Here is a 21988-nt window from a genome sequence, read left to right as displayed (position 1 = left end):
TAGTATTGCTCATCTTGGATCTTTATCTTTTCTCTGCCTTATAAATTGTTTTCCAGCATGGTTTTGTTCTCTCTCAGTTTCATTTTTGGGTGAAACCAGCTAACTTCATTAGCTCTACATTAGGACCTGTGGGAAGATGGTTTTAAAAAAATGTTATAATGAACCACACTCCTAAAACATCACTTGTTTAAACTAGAATGACTGGGCTGGAAAAGAGGAGCAGACTCAGTCCTAAGCGGCTCTTGTTAAATTCCATTTTCTGCTGCATGGAAGTGAAGCTGGGGTTTGCCTAACTTTTTGTATTGGGGATGACAGCAAACAAAACTTGCACCATGGTAAAATGGTTGAGCTAGTGCAGAATAAGAAGTTAGTGTAATTTATTAAATGTGGACAATGCAAATTATCTTGTTGCAGCATGTGCTTCAGAGGATCCAGCACTTACCTGCCCCCACCCAACCAGTTGCCTTTCATGACTGAAAGGAAATGTTTATAGGAAGCTGAAGTAAAAGTTCCATCAGAGGATATAAAGTTGCAGGAGTGCATTGCATCCCAGGAGCCAAACCTGGGCATTGAAACTAAAGCTGTAAGCATATATGGTATTATCTTTGGAGATTCTTAGGAGCAAAGGTGGATTTTCTTTATCACAGTAACAAACTGTTTGATGTCTACAGTTTTTATTTGCTACTTTTGTGGCCCTGAGTCAGATGCATCAAGTAGTTTTAAATGTCTATCAGCAATTCCATGCTGTTACATTTGTTAGTAGCTTTATACCAGGAAAAACTGTTTGGAAAAAGAAAGCCCTCAAAACTGCAGGTTGTTTACTTCTGCATAGAAACTTTTTGGAGTTGAATCATAGGAGACAATATTAGCCTTCTTTTGGGTTAGGGACTGATGCACAGGAAGGCAATGGTTTGCCACTTGTGCCACAGGAGCACTGTGGTAGGTGATGCCATCAGGGATGAGCAGTGTTAGACATTTTAGTGAAATTACTGAAGAATGAAATTAAATAGGTTTTGTTGTGATATAAAGTCATTTTGAGTGCTATGACAGGCCTTGTTGTCTTCTCAAGAAGGACTTTGTAAGGCCAGAAAGGCATGGAAGAGAGGAATGCTGTTAATGGGAGCATTTCTGAACAAGCAAAGTAGTGGGTAGCTTGAGAGGGCTGTGTGATGGAGGCCTAGAAAAATTGCATAGGTATAAGAGGTGAATAAAGTGAATATACTGTTTCTTGTAACTCCAGAAACATGGGGAGCTAAATTACTTGTTTAGACCTCAGAATGAAGACAAATGAAAACAAGTCTCTTCTCACAAAATATTAGCACCTTGTCTCAAGATTTCAGGGATGCCAGACACGAGCACAGCATCCCACATCATGAGGCATGTGGTTGACTAGGGATAATAGGATCTCAGCCATGCTCTAGGTGAGGCTGAGGCAGGGAGGATCAGAGCCAACCATGGGGCTCATTCAGGACAGGAGATCTTGTGTAGTTTTTGCTATTTGTAATGTACTGATGGTTAGTTACAGTCTTTTTTTGCTGAATTAAGTTGATGTTGCTCGGAAATAAATATTTCCAGGAAGCTTCGGTTGTCCCTTTTATATTTGCTTTTCTCTCTTTGTCACATTTATTCTTGTATCTATAGAATTCAACCAGAGTTTATTAAGCTTTCCAGGTATTTTCCTATCAACATGTGTTTATAGGATAACCTGGAAGATATGTAACCATGAAAGATAAGTAGTACCAACATGCTGTGCTCTTTCTGTATGTCAGGATTTGCTATTTTATTTCAGGTTTTTAAAAAATGCATTATCCTGATGGACATTTCTTTTATTCATTTTCCTTGGAATGGAATAGATGAATAGCATGTTGGTTGGAGGCAGGAGTAGGTAGTCATTGCAGCTGATGGAGTCAGATGGCTGAATGGATTTGGTGCAGCTTCTCAGAGCTGTATCTAGAAAAAAGAGACTTCAGCAGTAAAATAATATTTACAGTAGATGCTTTCCTTTTAACTTCGTGTTGCTAGTGTTTTGAATTACTTTAATGCTCAAGTGAGGAGAGTATTTGTTGACTTTGAAATGAAAATGCCATGTCTTCATGCTGCAGGTTCTTGAGGAACTTTCTTAGCTCATGTGCCCTTGGCCTTGTTGAAAAATAAAAAGTAAGAGTAATGAACTTCAAACTGTTCATTCAGTTTCCAGCTTTGTCCCATTGCCCTGCCTGAGATGAGGTGTTACTGATTTTATGGCCTGTCACCTCGTGTTAGCTGAGCTGGTATAAGTCCTGGCATCATTCTGTGTTGCTGAACCTTAAATAAGGGCCTGAGCCATTTGGTTACATCAGTTGTTTTTATTCTCATAGCTTATCATCTGTATGAGCTTTCTGTTTCTATTCTTCAGCAAAATGAAGGGGATGTGGAAACCTCCAGAAAATGGAGAGGCTCTTGGGCATCAACGAAGACACAGAAGAAAACAATGGCGCCCATTCTGGAAGAAATTTAGGAAAAATGGCAGCAATTATCCTGAACATGGAACTCAAAATGAAGCCAATGGACCAGAAAACAGCACATGTGAAAAGGAGCATGAAAAGCAAAATGCTTTGGCAGGTCAAGCACATGAAAAAGACATGGACCCTCTTGGTCTTCTGGCAAATGGTGATGTTGGTAAGATGAAGGAACTTGGAGAAGTTTTATTTTAAATAGTTGTTTTAAGTTTAAACACTGAGACTTTGTGTTTGCTAGTCACCATTTTGAAAGTCTGACATGAAGTTTGTGTGCAGCATTACAAGTTCTGATGTAAATACTGTGCAGTAGTCTAAAGGCCATGCAGCACCAACTTAGGTTGCTAAATTAACGTGAGATAAGAAAATCTTTATAAAACCAGAAGGAGAATGAAGTACTTCAACAGCCAAATTATTTTAAATTACTGTTAAATATCCTTTTGTGGTTTTGAAAACAACAGTATTAGAAAATGAAAACAAATGGATTTCCTTGTATGAGTTAAGTGAATTAGTTAAAATGTCAGTATTTTACTTTTAATTCAGTTCTTTGCTGTATTCTTATTCTTGATATTCTCCTTATGTGTGTGTTCTCTGAAGTATTGCTGCTTAGGTTTTTTTTTGGGTTGGATTTTTGTTGTGTTTTTTTTTTGTCAGCGTGTCTTTTTTCATCATGCTGACAGCAATACAAATCCTTCAGATCTAACTATTTATAATATAGTCAGCAGTGATGCAGTACTCCTAGAATATGGCATGTAAGATGACTTATACTCTGTCTATTTTTAGCAACAAGGGTAGAATACATTCCCTGGAAAGATGTCTGATGCTGAGTTTTTCCTCTTGAAAACATAATCTTCAATTAGTGAGAACAAGAACTCAGCATCCCTATGCAATTTGTTTATTCCATTAATCTTTGCGTGTTGGGAAACTTAAGTATGCTTAAATATATCTGTATTTCCCTGCAGCATCTGTGTTTTACTTAATGATAAAAGGTCTAATTATGCCAAAGCACAGCTAGTGACTTCTGGTATAGTAGGTTGAAAAGGAATGTGGTACTTGCTTATTGCACATTATTAAAGCTAGTTGCAACTTTTTGTACAATTGAGAAATATAGCCATAACAAACAATAACTAACACAATATAACTAAGTAGAATTTAAAAAAAAATTAAAAATACAGCCCAAATCCATGATTTTACTGTATAGGCGCATCTTTTTGATTCTCCTTTTTTTTTTTTTTTTTTTTAAATTCCCCCTGATTGGCTTCTAAATCTTTATCTCAGAACTAAGTCCAGCAAGACTTCAAAACATATTATGAAATCCTCTCTCTCTCTTTACCTACACTTGATAACAAAACCTATAATTAAACCTATAATTGTATTTGGTATACAAAGAAGGAAGTAGAAGGCTCAGGCTTGTGTTCAGGAAATTTTTGTTTCAGTAGCTTTGCTGGCAGGGCTATAAACTCCAAACTGGAGGCACCAGTTTGCCACCACCTATCTGTAGAGGGCAGACAAGCATGGGGGGGTTTCTGTCAGTCCACAGCACTGAGCAGTGGTGCCCAACATCAGGTGTGCGTGATGCTGAGACGGGGATTTAGCAGCAAAGTTGGCCCTTGGCAGGATTGTTGGGAAAAATCCCTCTTGCCTTTTGTTTCTCTGCAGAATCTGACAAGGATGAGGCAGCTGAGGAAGACGGGAGACTGGGAATGACAGTTGTCCCCAGGCAGGTGACCTCTGCCCTTAGCGCGCTGTCGGTCAACTATGGCAGTGCATCCGACAGCGAGCCCGAAGGTGAGGAGAAACAACCTCTGCTCTTCTACCCCCCTTCTGTCCTGTGTCACACTGCAGTGATGGGGACTGCAAGCAGGACTGTGGCTTCTTTTGCTGCCCTTTTCTCAGCAGCATGTCCTGGGTTGAGAGAGGAGGCAAAAGATGTCTTTGATTGGGTTGTGTGTCATCAAATTTCCCAAGCCTTTTCTCCTCTAGTTGGGGGAAAATGAGGAACCTGTTTTTGGTCTTGCTTCAAATCATGTTTGAATAGTGCCAGGAAAAAGCTGTTATTGTCACTCCATGAACTAATTTCCACGTCCTTAAGGGCTTTTTCCATAGAAGGCTGCTGGGTGTTGCAGTAGTACTTGAACTCTGTTGGATTTTATGCTTCTCTGAGTGTATGCATCAGTGTGTGGTGAGGAATTCCTGCAAATATTTATTATGCCTTACTTGCCCTGGATGACCTACCCAGAGAGCATCTTCCAGATAGTGAATTGAACCTGGGCATCCTCTGCCCTAACTGTATCATGATTTTCTCAACAGCCAAATTTGCAGCAAACTATAGTGTAAAACTATAAGTCTACTTCTTAATTGATAAGAAGGCAGAGGTTTGAAAATCTTAATTAGGTCTCACTCCTTTTATTTTTCCTTTTGTGCTGTAGAATTGAAATACCTTGTTTTCCTTTCTGTGGATGTTTAGAGATTATTCTTTGTATTTAAAATGAAAACCCTCCCTTCCTCCAAGTAAACCTTGAATATCTTCACATCAGGTTGTGTGAGCAAGAATAATACTAACGAACTGCCAGTGCATGGGGATATGAGCACGTTGAAGAGGCTTTTAAGTTTGAGATGAAAGTGTGTTCTTTTTCTTTAAGAATTCCCTGTCAAGACTGCAACAAAAGCTGAGAGGAACCGGGCTGAGCTCAGAGATGCGCCTCAAGCCGCTCCTGCTCCTCGGGGTCAGAAAGCTGCCCAGCAGCGCCCGGAGTGCGCGGGCGCGGCGCTGAGGAGCTCCAACGGGAGCGCGCGTCCCCCCAGAGGGCCCGCCAAGAGGGGCAGGAGAACATCACCTCGCCTTCCCAAGCGCCGGCCAACCCTGCTGGAAATGGTAAGAGGCTGACAGAATGCCTCCTGCTCAAGGCAGCACTGTCTGTGAGTGATTCTCCCCTTCCCATGTTTAGATCAATCTGAGGAAGGGATAGCACCTTGAAGAGCTGCAGGTTGGTGTCTCAGAAGGGTGGAAAGAGGTTCGTAAGGGTGAGTCCAAGGTATTCCCAGTAGCAGTGCAAAGCAACCCATTTGGCTTTCTTTAGATAGCTCTGACAAAACCTTGGAGCATTTATTGGATTTGTTACTCAAAAGTATTACCCTTGTGGTTCTATAAATAGCTTAAAGCTCTTCTGTCAAGGGAAAACTTGCAGTTGCAGAACAAGGGAGAACACAGGGTGCCACTGACATCAGAGCTCTGAAATAGCACAGGATGTTTCAGCAAGAGATACCTGATAAGGTACATCCCAAACTGCAGATGTGGGAGAAATCCCTCAGCAGTCTTTTCAGCACATAGTACAATTTCTGCCAAGAATTAAAGTTCCTAGTGACTGGAAAGGAAGTGTTTGTCCTTTGTGTAGCTCCCAAAGCATGCACTTGCCTTTATCACTGCTCTTCAAAGTTGTTGGTGATCAAAGCAGTGACGACTCTGGAAGAAAGTCAGATGAAGTCCCACATGCTGAGAGAAGCTGGCAGTACACAGGAAACCTGAGTTGAAGCTTGCCAGTATAGTCCATTTTTAAATTGCATTTTAGTGAGTTGTTTTTGCCTTTTCAAATTGCTCAGAGTTGTTTTTAAAGAATGTGTGCTGTGGCTGTGAATCACAGAGGAGGGTCTGAGGTTTGCGGGTAGGCTTCCACTGTCATTAGAAATGGTCGGTGTGTGAAAACCTTGAGAAGGCAGCGAGGTTGAAATTTTACAAAATGGATCCAGAAAGTGGATTAGAATGCTAAAAAAAGGTTGCATCAGTGAAATAATGCTCTCAGAAAAGAAGGAAAGGGTGGTAGGAGAATAGCTGCAGGAATCTCTTAACACTCATTCAGCAGTGAGCTTGGGCACTACTAAAACATATTTATTGTGGACATGCAAACACTAATATGCTTTTAGTCATTCTCTATGCTGACAAAATCAAATGCTTGCGTTCTGTCACTCCACTGATAACCATCCCTGCATTAAAAAATTAAATAGCAAGGAAAGTTTTTGATAGGATTGCTGCAGCCCAACTGGGCCCTAATTCCATTTGGGAATTCACCAGTTTCTCCCAGTCAAACAGAGACCATCACATGCTGTCCCTTATCTGCCCTGAAGTACATCTCCTGTTCAGATGGAAAGTCCTGAAGGGTCATTTTAGGTGTCAGCTGCTTGTAATACCTCTTAGCAATTGATCTAAGTAGAAATATTCAGACTTAAAAGTGGCTGGTTAAACCACTGTTGAAACTTGTAACAACAAAAAAAGCTTATTGGTGACATTGCAAGCCAGACTTAGCAAAATCTCCTGCAATGTGTAATACAGCTCTCCTGCAAATGATCAGGTACTTACAGATTTAGCAACTTGGCCCAGATTTTGTGTTTGTTCATACTGCTAGTTCTGCTGACACTCGCAATGAAAAAGGTTCATTCAGCTCTCTGGCTGATAGGTTTCTTTTTCTTTCTACCAAAATGAGCTTCAATGAGATTAAAGTTGATGAGGGAGGCCTCTAGCACTTTGATTAAGCTATTAGAATTAGGTTGGTGTATGTATTATAGCCCAAACGAGTTAGTGCTGTTTAATTCATGGTCTGGTACCTGATGAAAGATGCCCTTTCCTTGTATTTATCTTTTACTCGTAAGGGGTTTAAATTAAAAATGCATGGGATATTAAATTGCAGATACAGTATAACTCAGAAAGTGTGAAAAATGATAATAGGCTTGCTACCCTGACATACTGGAATGCATGGCCTGGTATTACAGTCCATGATATGAGAACAGCATTGTCTCTGGTACAGCAGTCTCCAGCCCCAAGTGTCCAGGATCTGTGTGAGAGAGTCAACTGTTTAAGTCGAAAGGTGCTGGAAATTACTGAGTAGATTGGTATATCTTGCTATGCTAGTATCAGCTACAGAGCAACAGAGGGAAATGTGCATCATCTTCTCTTTTTTTTGATTTCCAGTTGCTGGCCCAGGACATCCGACACGAAAGGAATGTGATTTTGCAGTGTGTTCGGTACCTCGTCAGAAATAACATGTTTGGACTTCATCTGAAAACAGAGCCACAGGCTGAAGCAGGAACTGAACAGTCCTCTACCCCTGCAGCAGAGCCTTCTATGGACAAACCCAGTGAATCTAATTGTTCTTGTAGCTCTGACCTTCAGTTAGAAGGAGGACAAGAAGATGCATTATTAATAGCCCAGAGTGAGAAAGAACCTGTGGATCAGACTTCACAAATGGCTCAGCTGGCAGATGAGGACACGTGGGAAACCCCATCAACTCAGTGTGAAGGAGCACCATAGAGGATGTCTGTTATGGACAGCAAAGCAAAGACTTACATTTTCTACCCAACTGATGCTTTTTGAAAGACATCAGTGTAACAAAAAATCATTAAAGTACATACTGAGATCTGTTAAAACCACTTTCCTGATCTGTTCTGCCCTAGGTGGCCATTTCCTTGTAAAACATATCTAGTAATTCCATTTCCACATGGCACAAAGGCAGCAGTGGCACAGAGTATGACCTTACCTAGAGTAGGTGCAGATCTCTGCTCTAGAGCTGTGGAGTTCTGAGTGTCTTACCTTGTTATGAAACATGTGGGAGTCCATCCCCAGAGCCAAGTAGGATAGATCTTCCTCATGTGAAGTCATGGTCTGATGCATGTGGAGTATCTTGAGTGTCCGAAAGTATTTCAGTGTAGTTTCAAAATGGCAGTTCAGTGCACACATTGTTTTGATTCAGCTGTTATAAGATATATCCAATATAAACACAATATATCCAGTGTGAAATATGGAAGATATAACTGACCTGGTTCAAAAAGTTCTCTTTGTTCCAGGAGCCTCTTCCACCCTGAATTAAGTTGTTAACTGAGCAGAGAAATGGAAACAGGGGTGCAGGTTGTATTTATTTAACAATTAAATAAATAAACTATAACTGCTTGCATCAGGGCTGGGTTGCTTGTTGACCTCAAGTACCCAATATTGAGCTTTAACTGCTGTTACAGTTATTCCTGACAAATTAACTCCTGAAGCAAGCCCTCAATATCATAATGATCAAAGTTTAGAAAGCCTACCAAGAGTTACTAGTTACTTTTGCATACACTTTGGGAATTTATTGGTTGGCCTTCTGGAAGAATGCCTTGGTACCTTGTTATGATGCTCCTACAGCACCCAGTGATTGGTTTTTTCCATGGGTTTGTGCAGTTTTTTCCATGGGTTTGTGCATACATCCATAGTATTGTGAGCACTAAAAAAGAAGCATCAACCAAGGTTTAGAAACAAATTTAGTCTTTTGATTATATTGTGCGTTTGTTTGCCAGAATGCTTCTTGTCAAGGGCAGGTGTTAGTTTGTCACATTGACACTGAAAACACGCCACAAAAATAATCCATTCTCAAGACCTCTGCTGCAGGATCTGCTCTTTGTCTTCTAGTCATGGTTAAATGTTGAGTTAACTCTCAGGGACTGACTTTATTTTCTTTTTCTTTGGTAGAAAATCCAGCCTTCCATCCCACCATCTGAAATGGGGAGACTCACATGGGTTTTTTTATTGCCTAATAACTGTATTTTCTTTCCTTTAGCTCCTTAACTCATCCACACATCTCATTTGGGGAGTATAGGAAGCAAAAGTAGTTGAAAATTCTGTCCTGCTGCTCTGCTATTTATAACTACCATGCATATTGTGTTTGTAATGCACTGTCTAAATTTATGGAATTATATAAATACGAACACCCTTGTAAAAGTTGTGTGTCTCAAGGATATATGTGCAGAATAGAAGCAGTGATCATAAACATTTATATTTCCAAGGCAGATGATTCATTCTTCCCATGATGATCTCACGAGCCACCTCAATCTCACTGACTTGCCTCTGGCTCTTACAGTTTTACTGCAATGAAAATACCAATGAAGAACACTCAGCCAAGGAGATCTGGCACTCCAGCAGAACCTGGTTTCAAAGTGGAGTGGTACCAGTGCTGTTGAAAGCATAAGTAACAGCTGCAGGAAAATAAATGGATGTCTTCAATTTACTGTTAAATTGCACTTTAAACAACCCTGTGTTCTGTCAAGGTGATGGCAGAGCTTTCTTTGACTACTCTTTGACCTTGTGTTTAAAAAGACAGAACTTTACCTTGAATTCTTTATACTGTTGTCATTATGACTTAAGAATATTAAACTTTCACACAAAACCAAAAACTTTGTCAGAAAAAAAAGTTATTTTTAAAAGTCTGTTTCATATAGATAGAAGGAAGTAGGTTTCTTTATAGGGAGATCTGTGCATGGTGTAAACCAGAAGTTTTAACCTAGGACTTGTTGCATACATGAACTGCTATTTTTCTCATAACAAGGCATTTCTGTCAAGTCATATAGCAGTCATGTGGAGACAGACACTGCAGTGATGTCAAACCCTGAATAGCAGTCTTGGTCAATGGTCTCTGTCCCTTCCTCTCCCCCAGTTTTCTTTTCCTGTTTTTCCAGACTTCACATACCCCTTGCTGCTCATCAAGGATGTGCTTTCTTAATACTTTGGATTCAGCCTTTGTGTAGGAAAGGTGCCATAATGACCTTCTCTGGTACTGTCAAATGCCTGCAGGCTTTTCTGGTCCCTGCAGTTTATCTGCTCTGGGTTAGAAGAGGTGGGTTTTGTTCACTGGAATAAAATACCTCTCTGTGTCTGTAAGAAGAGCCTGTTGTTTCTGGCATGCTGCTGGAGCCAGTGCCTTTAGTAAGCTTTGTGTAGCTTTTAGCTTTCTCATTGTCTTGATTTGGGGTGGATGTTTCTTAATTTTTTTTTTCTTTGCAGTGTTATTAAGAAAAAATGAATCCTACTCCTCAGTCTATGTGACTCACTTGAGATAAAAATATTCCAGTGACAACCTTCACACTTCTGAAATTTTATTTTTTATCTTTCTTCTTTTATAACTTAGCTACTGAAAATGTAGTTGTAGGCGTCTAGTTTAAATTCAGTTCCCTTGGGCTTTGCTGGTTTTTTGTTTGTTTTAAACCCATCTCACCTACTGAGCTAGAAGAGTTGAGAGAGGGAAGAAAAAAAATCAAGACTACTCATTTGTGGAGGTGCAACTTAAGCAATTCAGGCTTGTCTGTGAACAAAATCATTTGTGCTACAGCTCAGCTGCTCCTGGTATGTAAGGGAAACAAGTGGTGTGCATTTCTAATCTGTCTGCCTCCTTGGTCAGTGAGGGCTTTTGCAAGTGATTTTACACGTTGATGTTGCAGTCCTTGCACTGAAAGCACAGGAGAGGGGGTGGTTTGATTAGCCCTGTGCCAAAGGAAGGTGCTGTCCCTGCTGCCAACGCTCTGATCCTCTGTGTCACAACTGGGTGTCCCTCGTGTTTCCCCTTGTTCCTGTGACTGCTAATCCAAGTCATGTGGTGCAGTCATTATTCAGAATGACAGTCATGCAGTCCTTGCAGATCTTAGATGTTTGAAAAATGTTGAGGAATAAATACAGGCTCTTTGGGCTGGTTGTTCTGCCAAAGGCTGGAATGCTGCATTCCACAAACTGTATCCAGCATAATGCATCATTCTGACTCTGAAAGCACAAAACAATTGGAAAAAGTTAATGAGGACTGAAAAGAAAACAGTATCAGTTCAGGAGGATCTCAGGCTCTGCAGGACCATGAGCTTCAGCTTGATCCTACAGAAGGTGGAACAGATGAGCCTAGAAACTATGTCCAGACACTGTAGAGACAGTAATAGAACCATAGGACAGTTTGGGTTGGAAGGAGTCTTGAAGACCTTCTGGTTCCAACCCTCTGCTATAGCAGGGATACCTTCCACTAGACCAGGCTGCTCAAAGCACCATCCAACCTTGATATTTCCTGGGATGAAGCATCCACAGCTCTTCTGTGCAAATTATTCTATTTCACACCACCCTCACAGTAAAGAATTTCTTCCTAGTATCTAATCTACAAGAAGGCATTTGGGTTTAGTCAGCAGTGTTTTATGAAGGAGGAATTCTTTCTCAACTGGCTAGTCTTTCACAGAGAGATTGCTTCCTTGCTTGGCTGAGGAAAGGACTGGATTTTGCTCATTGTAGATTTGGCAAAGCTTTAAATGCTGTGCTCTGTAAAGTCTTTGTTGGTGAGGTGTGGGCTGGATAGGTGGGTGATGAGTTAAATTGAACACCTGCTGAAGTGCCAGGCTCAAAGGGTCATGATCAGTCACCAGCAGGTTGAAGGAAGGGATCCTTTCTCTCTGCTCAGCACTGGTGATGTCCATCTGGAGTGCTGGGCAGCCCAGTATCGGAGAGACATGGGCATACTGCAAGTCCAGTATGCCCATACTGCAGGACCACAAAGGTGATGGAGCATCTTTATTATGGGGAGAAGCTGAGAGTGCCTAGAGAAGAGAAGGTTCAAGGGCCTTTTATCCATGTGGGTAGACACCTGATGGGGGAAGTAAAGGCATAGCCAGGATTTCCTCAGTAGTGGCATGGACAAGACTTGAGAAAAGCACCTCTAATGGAAATACAGGTCATTTCTTTTAAATATTAGAAGATATTTACTGTGAGAGGTGTCAAATACTGATACAGATTGCCCAAAGATGTTTTGGCATGTCCATCCTTGGGGATATTCCAAACCTGACAGGATGCAGCCCTGAGCAGCTGCTGGGAGTGAGAGTTGGGAGGGATGATCTCCAGAGGTGCTCACCAGCCCCAGCTGCACTGGGACTCTGCTGGCTGAAGTGGATGCACTGCTCAGATTTGCTTTTTAGTGCAAAACACTTGCTGTGAAGGCACTGTCCCTAATGAAATGACAGAACAGACAGACCCCACGGGCTGCCCTGCCTGCACAAGGCTGCTGCATCAAGTATTGAAGAGAAGGTCCAAACTCAGCACCCTCGACAGCTGACACAACTCCATGGCCTACATTTGCCCCTAGTGTTTGCCCTTGTGCAACCTTGAACTTCAGCTCTGTGCATCAATTTCCAGAGAGGAGAGCTAAATCCAACACTTTAACTCTCCTTGCATTGCAATTTGAGATGGGTGAATGAAAAATGCTGTGTAAGTGTTGGGTTTTGCTGTTACTTGGTGAGGTGAAAGAGAGTAATGTTGGTCTGGTATTCACTGGCACAGGCTGGGAGTGCTCACTACCTGAAAGAAACTCCCACTCTCCTTACTTTTCATTACTCTTCTGGATTATGTTGTGTGACTCTCTTCCTAAATTGTCCTCTGATTTCTAAATATACCCTTCAGGGGGTGGCTCTTGTTTGGCAAGACAGCTTTCTTGGCAGGGAATAATTTTTCCATCTTTTTTGTATACATAAAGGAAGTTATATAGCCTGCATGAGCATGGGCTCTTGCATGAAAGCATTACCAGCTCAGTAAAATAAAACTTGTGCTGAAGAGTATCTGACACATCAAAACCCCTAAGTGATCATAGGAGCAGTTGTTTTGGGTGAGGGGAAATCCAGTGTGGATTTCATTTTCTTTCAGGTTGACTGAAGTCTTGATAAAAACACTGATATGTTGGGGAAACACTTATTGGGGAAAAAGAAACTAGAAATTGGAACAAGTGCTATGTGCAGTAAGAGGGAAAGAACAAATTTGTTTTCTATTTATCACAGCAAGCCACATACTGAGTTATTAAACCTGCTTCCCCCACTCCTGTCTCACATCTTGCTTTCTGAACATGGGCTGATGTGCTTGAATGGTGGAAATACATCACTGGCTTTGGGGAAGCTGAGAGAAAATTGCACCAATATTTGTCTATACTGATCCACGCTCTCTTGACTAGTGGATCTCTGCTCAGGGCTGGGTGCCTTTTGAACTCTGTTTTATTGGCAAACAGTTGAGGTGAAATAACTAGATTTCCCACTAGATTGACAAAAGGATATTTTTTCAGTTCCAGAAATGGCCTGAAATATGCCAAAGTACACCTGTTCGTAATGATTTCAGAAGAGGTTTCTTTCTTATGTTTGTCCAGAGTATAACATTTGTGGAACATTGGTTTTAGGTTGGTGAAACCTTTCATTTCACATGGGACAAAAGCATTTTGCAATGAGGAAACCAGAGCAGATCCTCCTCAGCATGGGAGAAGGTGACTCCCCACCCCCAGGCTCCCAAGAGAGGGCTGCTTGGAGTGGCCCCCTTGGAGCCTGCAGGTCTGGCTGATCCCATCTCCAGCCTCTCCTTGGCCCAGAATGTTTGTCTCCTGATGGAGAGAGAACCAGGCTGCTTTGCTGAAGGGCTGCATCTCTTGCCTGGGAGGCTAGAGCTCTGCAAAATGGGATTTTAAAAAGCCAAAGGCAGAGGGTGCTGGAGAGGGACAAGGTGATGCTTGGAGTATTTCTGCTCAGGGACACATGGAGGCTTCATGTCATTGGTATGGTCATCTCCCAAGCAAGTACTTTTGTTAATTTTCTTATTAATCAAAGGTGTCTGCCTGCTTCCTCCTCCTCCTCCTCCTCCTCCTCCTCCTCCTCCTCCTCCTCCTCCTCCTCCTCCGGGGATGGAGAGTGTAGTCCACACTCTCTCATTTGCTGGAGTTATTAAGTAAACTCAACCTGAATTGGAAAATAGCAGTGGGATTACTTAAAACCACATTCCTCAGCAAGTCCGCAGTTTGTAAAACTCTTAATTCTGCTGTGCTTAAATCTAAACCCTCTTTATTTTCTTTTGGTCCCTTAGCAAAGAGATTTTGACTTTCAAGGGCAAGATGTCAGTATTGTACCAGGCAACATTGGAGGGAAGCTGATTGCATCATATAGCAGCAAAATGTTGCAGATTTCTAAAAGTAGAGCTGTTCTTCTCACCCTTCTAAAATCCATTCTGAAATTTGGTGCCTGTCTGGTCTTTTGTGTTATTAGGTGATATTGTTGATGGATATTTTCTCACATGAGAGAATGAAATTTGTCTGCCCTTGTACCATGGAGAGAAAATAACAATGTGGGAAAAAGAGTCTTCTTTTATTGCCCTTCAGTTTCATGGCCAGGAGCATAATTTCCATCTCAGTTTCAGATGACCCTTTCAGAGAACTTGGTGTCTGAGCCTGTGACTTCCATTCACACATGGGAGCTCAGAGCTGGTGTCTGAGCTTCTGTGACACCCCCTGAGAAAACACCAAGATGACCAGAATCAAGATCTGGTGCTCTCCAAGAACAAAGGTGAATGGAGGGAGCAGCATGTCGCTTCCTGTATGTATTTATTTTTAAAAGTGGATATAAATAGTGTTTGGCTATTGTATTTAAACATATATAATGGTAAAATAACACAAATTTGCAATTTTTATGGGATTAATATCCTCATATTGGTGGTTCCAGGGCCATGCCAGGCAGGAATTCCCATCCCCCTTTGCCTGTGGGAGTGTTCCTCACTTTCCATCATGGAAAATATTGGGGGAGCTGTGGCATAAGCATCTTGCTGAAGCCTCTGCTATGCAGTCAGGTGTGGCACAAAACCATCAGTAATGTGAAAAGTGAGTCTCCTCTTTGGGAAACAACTGATTTATTGTCATCATTAAAGTTAGAGGCAATGTGGAGCACAGGCTGTTCTTGGTGGAGGATTACAAGATTCTGTTGGGATTTAGGGACGGAAATACATGCAGGATTTCCTTTAAAAAGCCCTGTGCTTGAGTAGCTGGTTTGTTATTACACCAAAAATTAAAAACCTTGGGCTAATGGGGCACTTTCTGAATTTTTGGCTCACCCTGTGTCACGTCAATGACAGCGTGATGTACTGACGTGTCTAAAATTGCACGTGTCTAAAAGTGCTAAAAATGCAGCTCTCTATTGGAGTTTCTTAATGAGGGTGCTGCAATGGTGTTCTTATTTGAAGTACCACAGCATGCACAGACAAAAAAAGTGGGGGCAAGTCACCTGTAGAGGAAAATACAGGCTGCTGGCACCTGCCTCCTGCCCCTTGGTTCAAGGGGACGGGAGCACCGGCTGCATGCAGGCATCTCAAGGTCCTGGTGGGAGTGCAGATGACAGTGCTCCATCCCATTAAGCAAAGCAGGCCAAGACATCAGCCCACTGACCCATCTGTGTCTCAAGGCCAAGTCAACATCCCTCTGACCCACTTTGAATTTACCACTTAATTCATCTTCTCCAGTGCTATAAATAATTCAGCCCGAGGCAGTTCAATGGTGATAAATAGGACAATAAACCTGACGCTGCAGTGAAGGCTACAAAGAGAGCAGACTTTTAATTGACTGTTGCACAGTGACTGGGGAAAGCAGAGAAAACTCCCTCAAAGCACTGCACACAAACGTCACTGAGCACAGGTTCTTTGATGGCTTTGAAGTTTCCTGGAGTAATTCAGCCCTTGTCAAAGCACAGTCTCACGTAATGTTGGGGATTTGAACCAGGAGATTATTTGTGATACCAAAGTCTACACACAAACTAATTTAAACTCATGGGACTGCTGTGGAGGTCCTGTTTTATTTCTGGTAGAGTCTCTCCTCTGTCTCATTCCTTCATTCTGCCCCCAGGAGAGCCTGATAAAAGCTGAAGGCTGTAGGTGGGGACAGCTCTTGCTGCCAAGCCCTGTGCTTAGAGCACTGCACAACACTCTCTCAGTTAAAAGACACCTTCTTTGCACTCTAAGCCCAATGTCCTTACTGCCTCAGTGGGAGCCAAAAGCAGGACTGACATCAGTGGCTTCACAGGGTTAGACCTGGAGGTTGTGCTCATGATATCAGCTGTCCAAAAGCTGCCTGTCCACTGCTGCCTGTCTTGCTCATCACTGACTGCCACCAACACTTCTGGTCTCCAGGGAAATGAACTGCTCTGCCAAGCCAGTCATGAAAGCAGGAGTGAGCCTCCAGAGGCTGGAAAGGGTAGCATATCCCTAGGATGCTGTGTGAACTTGCACATGTCTGAACGTGGAAAATAGCCAGGCATGCAGGAAGCTGGGTCTTCTTGGCAGCAAGGCAAAGGCACAGCATCCTCCCTGTGCTTCTGGAGAGATCTGGTTAAAGCTTCCTGTCTCACTAGAGCTGCAGTTGCATTGTCTGAAGAACATCCCATGTGTTGGGATTTTCTGCTCCCTGATGAATTAGGCACAGAGCTTTAGAGTCACCGTTTTTTTGATGTGGGCCTATATTTAGTTTAATTTTGGGCTGCTACACTTCTCTGTAGTTAGCTGACAAGATCTGGTTCAATAGGTTACTGTGCTATATCTGTGTCCGGTTTGACTCGCAGCGATGAGAAAAATTGGGACTGGGGAGTGTTGGAGCCTGCATTTGTACACTGCTTTTTCTGCTCTGCTCCCAGAGCAGATGTGTCTCTGCTCTTTTCCCTGATCCCATCCAAGCATGGAGTCCCAGGGTGACTCATGGGAAAGGCCTGTTTAGTTTATAAGCCTGTGATTTCTGCTGAGGGTCACGGGCGGTGGGGATGTAACTGGAGAGGAGCTGAGATCCAGCAGAAATACTCCTTGGCTGCTAACAGCTCCAGGGAGCAGTGACAGAAAAGGCTTCTTCAGCCTGCATCCCTTGCTTGCCTGGGAGCTGGGATTGCTGATTTGTCTGAAATCTGGTCACCTTCAGCAGCATCTTGGCCACCACTGAGAGAAGCATGATGTGGAAGAGGAGGGGAGGGAAGATAAGGAGATGGCAGCACAGTCTCCAGAGCCAGCCCAGCACTGATAGATGGCTTTGGGAATGTGTTGCCAAGTGAATGAGAGAGCAATGATTTAAATGCCCACTATATCTTGGGAGAAAAGACCCAAGAGACAGTTGTGCCACCAGCCATCAGTTTCTGGACTCAAGAAGAGGCTATTTATATCAGCAGCATCTAAATATGAATCTGAATCCATTACTCCAGCAATAAGCATCAAAAGGGTTAACTGTAATAAAACCCTATCTTGGTAGTGTACCTTTCCACTGAGAGTCACTGAAGGAGAGATTTTCACTCTCATGTAGTTGAGTTCATTTCACTTGGAGGTCTCTTTAAATTCAAGCCAGCATCCTCTTGAGACAGTGTGAATATTTTCTTAAGGCTTTTTCAAATTTGTGTTAAAAATGCTGTACCTGAAACATTTTTACCGTTTTGATCAACTGATATTTGCTGCATTCCAAAAAAGGCAGTAAGGTTGCATCCCACCTGATCTTGGTAAAGTGAGACAGTTTTGCTTTTTTTCTCCATGGTTTTAGCTGCATCCCTCCATCACTGTTTCATGTTACATGTAGCAGTACATCAGAGGAGGAGCATAAATCCAGCAGGCGAGCAGGGACAAAGGGTCATGGAAGCAGACCTTGGCAGACAAGCTGATGTGTGGAGCCTGGTCAGTACCTGGGTGGGCAGTGCATCACCACTGCTGCAGAGAGAGAGAGACCACCCCCTACTGCAGCTGAAATGGAAACCCCTGCAGTAACAGGGCTGCTCCCAGGGATGGTGGTGGGGGGAGGTAGATATGGGAGGGTCAGCTGTAGGTATTTGCAGGTGCAGGGGTGGGAGAGGCAGTGCCTCTGTGATTTTTTTTTCACTCAGGTGAAGCTAATCCTTAAAATTGCCCCCTGATCTCGACTAGAGACACTATATTCAGTATTGAGCTTCAAATAATTTGCTGCCCTCAATGGATGAGGTTTGGTCTCCAGAAGTAGGACTTGTTTCTCTTTGGGACAGGAAGCCACAATGTAAGAAGCCAATTCCCTGAAAGAAACCATTAGCCTGGTTCTTTCTCCCTGACAAAGTGTCACATTCTGTTTTCTGTGGGAGGTATGCTCAGCTCAGAAACACCTTCAGGGTACAGTGTGTGCCCCTTTGAGTACCTTGACCTTGAATTCCTAATAGAGATACTTTGGCTCTCAAAACAAGGGTTCCTTCTTTTGCCTGTGAGTGTAATGACCTTAGAGCTCTTGCATTTATAAGTTCTCAGAAATTAAGCTAGTGAGTGCTCTGTCAGCACCACTGTAGGCAAGAAGGTCTGATGGGATGGTGTTGATGTAATTTGTAATCAATCACATAATTTGCAAGTGGCTGTGTAGTGTTTACATGGGTTATGGCACCAAGACATTGCTTGAAAAATCTATCCTTAGGCCTCTTTCTGGGTGTCTGCACAGCAGTGTCTATCAGGAAAGCTCATGTCACCCTCCACAGATATTTAAGGCTAAAACTGAGTGCTGGGTCTGATTTACAGGTAGCAGGATCCCAAAAGTTTGGGAAATTGTCTTGGAGGCCTTAATCAATGCTGGTGGGAGTTTTTTGTCTCAAAGTAGTGGAGACTGGGGAACAGAACAAATGCTATCAGGCAGCCAGGTTTGGAGGGGAAGGGATTCAGGGCAGGGAAGACACTCCTGACTTAGAATGCCCTGAGCCTGCAAAGCAGTCCTGTAGCTCCTGCAGGGCCATAGCAAGGAGCACTCTGCACCAACACCTTTCTCTAGGAGGGCCTGAGAGCAGAAGTGCATCAAGCTGTTGCCCCTGAGTGTTAAACTAGAAAACTACTCCATGCAGCTCAAATCAAAGATAGTTTTACAAGTGGGGAGGATTCTTGGGGAGACCCTAGAAGGGCTGTGGCTTTCTCCTCCTTTTTCTGTGCCAACACTCCAGAGCAGCAAGTATTCAGGAAAGAGCTGCCATGTGCCACCTTCTTTCTTCCTTCCCCCATCAGCACTGCAGTCGTGTCCAGCATTGTACCTTCCCATAATAGCAGCTATAACCAGCCCTGCAGATCAGCTCTGTAATTATGGGGCCCAGTGTGGAGTCACAGGATGAATGCATTGGTCAGCAGCCACTCTGAGGGAAACACGTAGATACACCAAGGGGCCCCTGTAGGTGCTGTAAACAGTTTGTACCAAAATCCACTGTCCTAATTTGTCTTAGTGGTGAGTTGTGCTTTTGCTGTCTCCAAGTGTAGGACAGCATCATCTCCCTCTGTCGCATTCTCCTCTGTAAAACTTCTCAAAGAGTAATTGCAATAACAACTGCACAGTGAGCCACATCTCTTTGAAAAAAAGACTGGAAAATAAAACAGCAGGCAAGGCTTCAGTTCCACTCTCTGTGTTTTATGATAGATATTTGCAAGTGTCCTGATAAAGGCCCAAGTCTGCTGCAGAGTGCTGGTGTTGTGCCTGAGATCCCAAACTTTGTGCTTTTAGGTTTTTAGTCATCAATAAACAGAGAGATTACACGCTCCCTCTGGATGTGCTGCCTCTTCTGCAGTGAAATTGTTTGTTGCCATGGATATTGCTTTGTCTTGAGAGACACATAACCAAAATGAATTTAAACAGATGTTTGTGGGTCAATATTTCCATAGGAGCAAATGCACAGCTTGAAGCTTCCTGGTATCATTTTTCTTGTCCCTAATGCAAGGAGAATGAACCCAGAGGTTCAGCTGGAGAAGTAATGGGTACCCCTTAATTGTAAGGAAAGACAAATAAATTTTGTAAATTATTTTACCCAAACCCAGAAAGGTAAAGTAACTTCTCTGATCTCAGCAGCCAGAAATATCAGGTAGAAGTTTCTCTATTGTTTCTTCTTGAAACTACTTTTTCTTGCCAGTCCTAATCTTTTTTTTTTTTTCAGACATGCCTTTCAGTCTGTGGTTTCCAAGATGTGTCATATTGCAGCTCATAAATGGACTTGTGTTCTGAGTGAACAATAGTTGTTACTGTTTAATGCAGAGATTTGATAAAATTTGCTAATGACTGCTGCAGAAAATGGGCAGATCAAGTGAAGAGAAGTTTTCGGTTTCTACCCAGGAGCAAAACTCCCACTCCCTGACTTATGAATTTCATTAGGTGGAACTAATTAAAGGGATGTTTCTTATTACCAAGATGAGAAGAAGTCCAAGAGGAGTCCAGGGAGGTTTGTACTCCACAGCACAACTGCTCCGCTTTTAAATCCTGCGAAAGCATTGCGTCCTATTTAATTTGACATTCCTTGTGTTTGTTTCTCTTCGTGACTCATAGCACAACACTGGCAGCAGGCCTAGGAAGTAGGTTTTGGGATCTGGCGTGGAGACACTGGTGGATTGTATTCCAAGTGTTGTGCTTACATTGCACCACCAGCCGTGAGAGCATCCAGCAAACTGTGTTCATACTGCCCAGCAAGCTGGTGGCTGCAAAAATCAGAGTCACAGCTGCAGTGGGGAGTCAAGGCAGGCTTGGCTTAGCATTTAATTTGAACATCTATTAGCCTAGCTTGTTTAATGGGAAACAATTTTAGTCTGTGAATAAAAAAGCTCTGCAAAAATGCAGCTCTGTGGCACTCTGTCTTAAGGCAGTAGGTTGATCCCTTCCAGCCTCTCACCCATCCCCTGACAGCACTACAATCATCAGACCTGCACAAAAATAGGATGATCAAGTAGCTGTTGATAGAAATTGCACGAGGGTTCTGATTTCACACACTGATGGGAAGTAAAACACATTGATTTTCACAATGATGGGACTTGATGGGGCAGAGGGGGAGGGTGGCAGGTGGCAGCAGCTCTTCCTCAGCTCTTCAGCTCTCATTCTCTCTGGTATAGCCCCAGAACTCGGATGTCTGCTCCCTCTGGCTCAAACTAATTAAAAGGCAAGGGCACCATGCTGCTCTTGTGACTCTGAAAGTACTAGGAATATATCTTGAGAAAGACAGTAGCTTATCTAGCATTGCTCTACCTTTGGTCTTCTGTAGAATAAAAAACTCACAGCGAGGCAAATAAAGTATTTGGAAGGGTGTTTTAGCTTTGCATGGATATTTCTCTACCAATAAAGCCAGCAAAGCAAAAATACAGCTGGATGGTAGGCTATGTCAAACCATGCTTCTTTAACACAGTCACTCTCTGTGGGAGGACCAGAGTCAGGATTTAGGTTGTCTGTCTGTCTTTGCAGATTTCTTCTGAAAGAAGACAGATGACTTCTTGCAGCTTGGTGACAGGATATGAGTAAGATTTGGGGAATGCACCATGAGAAACGATCATTTGCAAGCAGAAGAAATAAAAGCATCATTGAAAGATATTTGCCTGTGGTGCCTATCACAGTTGTGCTAGTGGCTTCTTGTGTCACTGAAAATGCTGTGTGCATGCTTGTACATGTTCTGCTGGCCACAGAGCTAAGACCTCAACTGAATTAAATTTAGTTAAGTTCTGTAAATTTATGGGGAATTTACAAAGTGACAGGTCAAGGGCAAGATGCAACATTCATGCTGCCTTTTGAAGAGCTGAACAGTGACATTAATTTTGAGTGATTCTGGATTGATCTTTTTAAATATTAACCAGAATTCAGCTAAGCAGTGGAGCAAAACAAAAACTACTCCCTAATGCCTTCCTTGTGACTTGTTTTCTTAAGAAAATAGTTTCTTAAAAGCTGTGTGGCCTTCAGAATGGCCATTGTAAGATCAACAGGAACAGTACAAATCCATCTCTTCTTCTACTGTGCAACATCCAGGGCCATGAAGAAACAGGAGTGTACTTGGGAATCCAAGGCAATATATACACATTCCAGGTATTCCTAGAAATGCCTGTTTGCATTTTAAATTCCTGCTGAAGTGATGTGACTTTTTTTTTTTTTCTTTTTCCTTTTCTTTTTTTTTTTCTTTTCTTTTCTTTT

At 42.5% G+C, this 21988-nt stretch overlaps 1 protein-coding gene across 2 annotated transcripts in view; it reads left to right on the top strand.

The window, feature by feature from the left end:
- Positions 1-9686, top strand: part of NUFIP1 (nuclear FMR1 interacting protein 1) — a 145900-nt gene extending 136214 nt beyond the window's left edge. For both annotated transcript variants that reach the window (XM_079307194.1, XM_079307193.1), the window contains 4 exons: positions 2396-2658; positions 4155-4283; positions 5138-5370; positions 7459-9686. In XM_079307194.1, coding sequence (XP_079163320.1) covers positions 2396-2658; positions 4155-4283; positions 5138-5370; positions 7459-7797 — 964 coding nt within the window. In that variant the 3' untranslated portion in view covers positions 7798-9686. The remainder of the gene's footprint in view (positions 1-2395; positions 2659-4154; positions 4284-5137; positions 5371-7458) is intronic.
- Positions 9687-21988: the final 12302 nt, after the last annotated feature.

The sequence above is a fragment of the Erithacus rubecula genome, assembly GCF_903797595.1.
Source record: "Erithacus rubecula genome assembly, chromosome: 1".
NCBI lineage: Eukaryota > Metazoa > Chordata > Aves > Passeriformes > Muscicapidae > Erithacus > Erithacus rubecula.
Note: the sequence above shows the minus strand (reverse complement) of the source record. Positions and strands in the feature narration are given on the sequence as shown.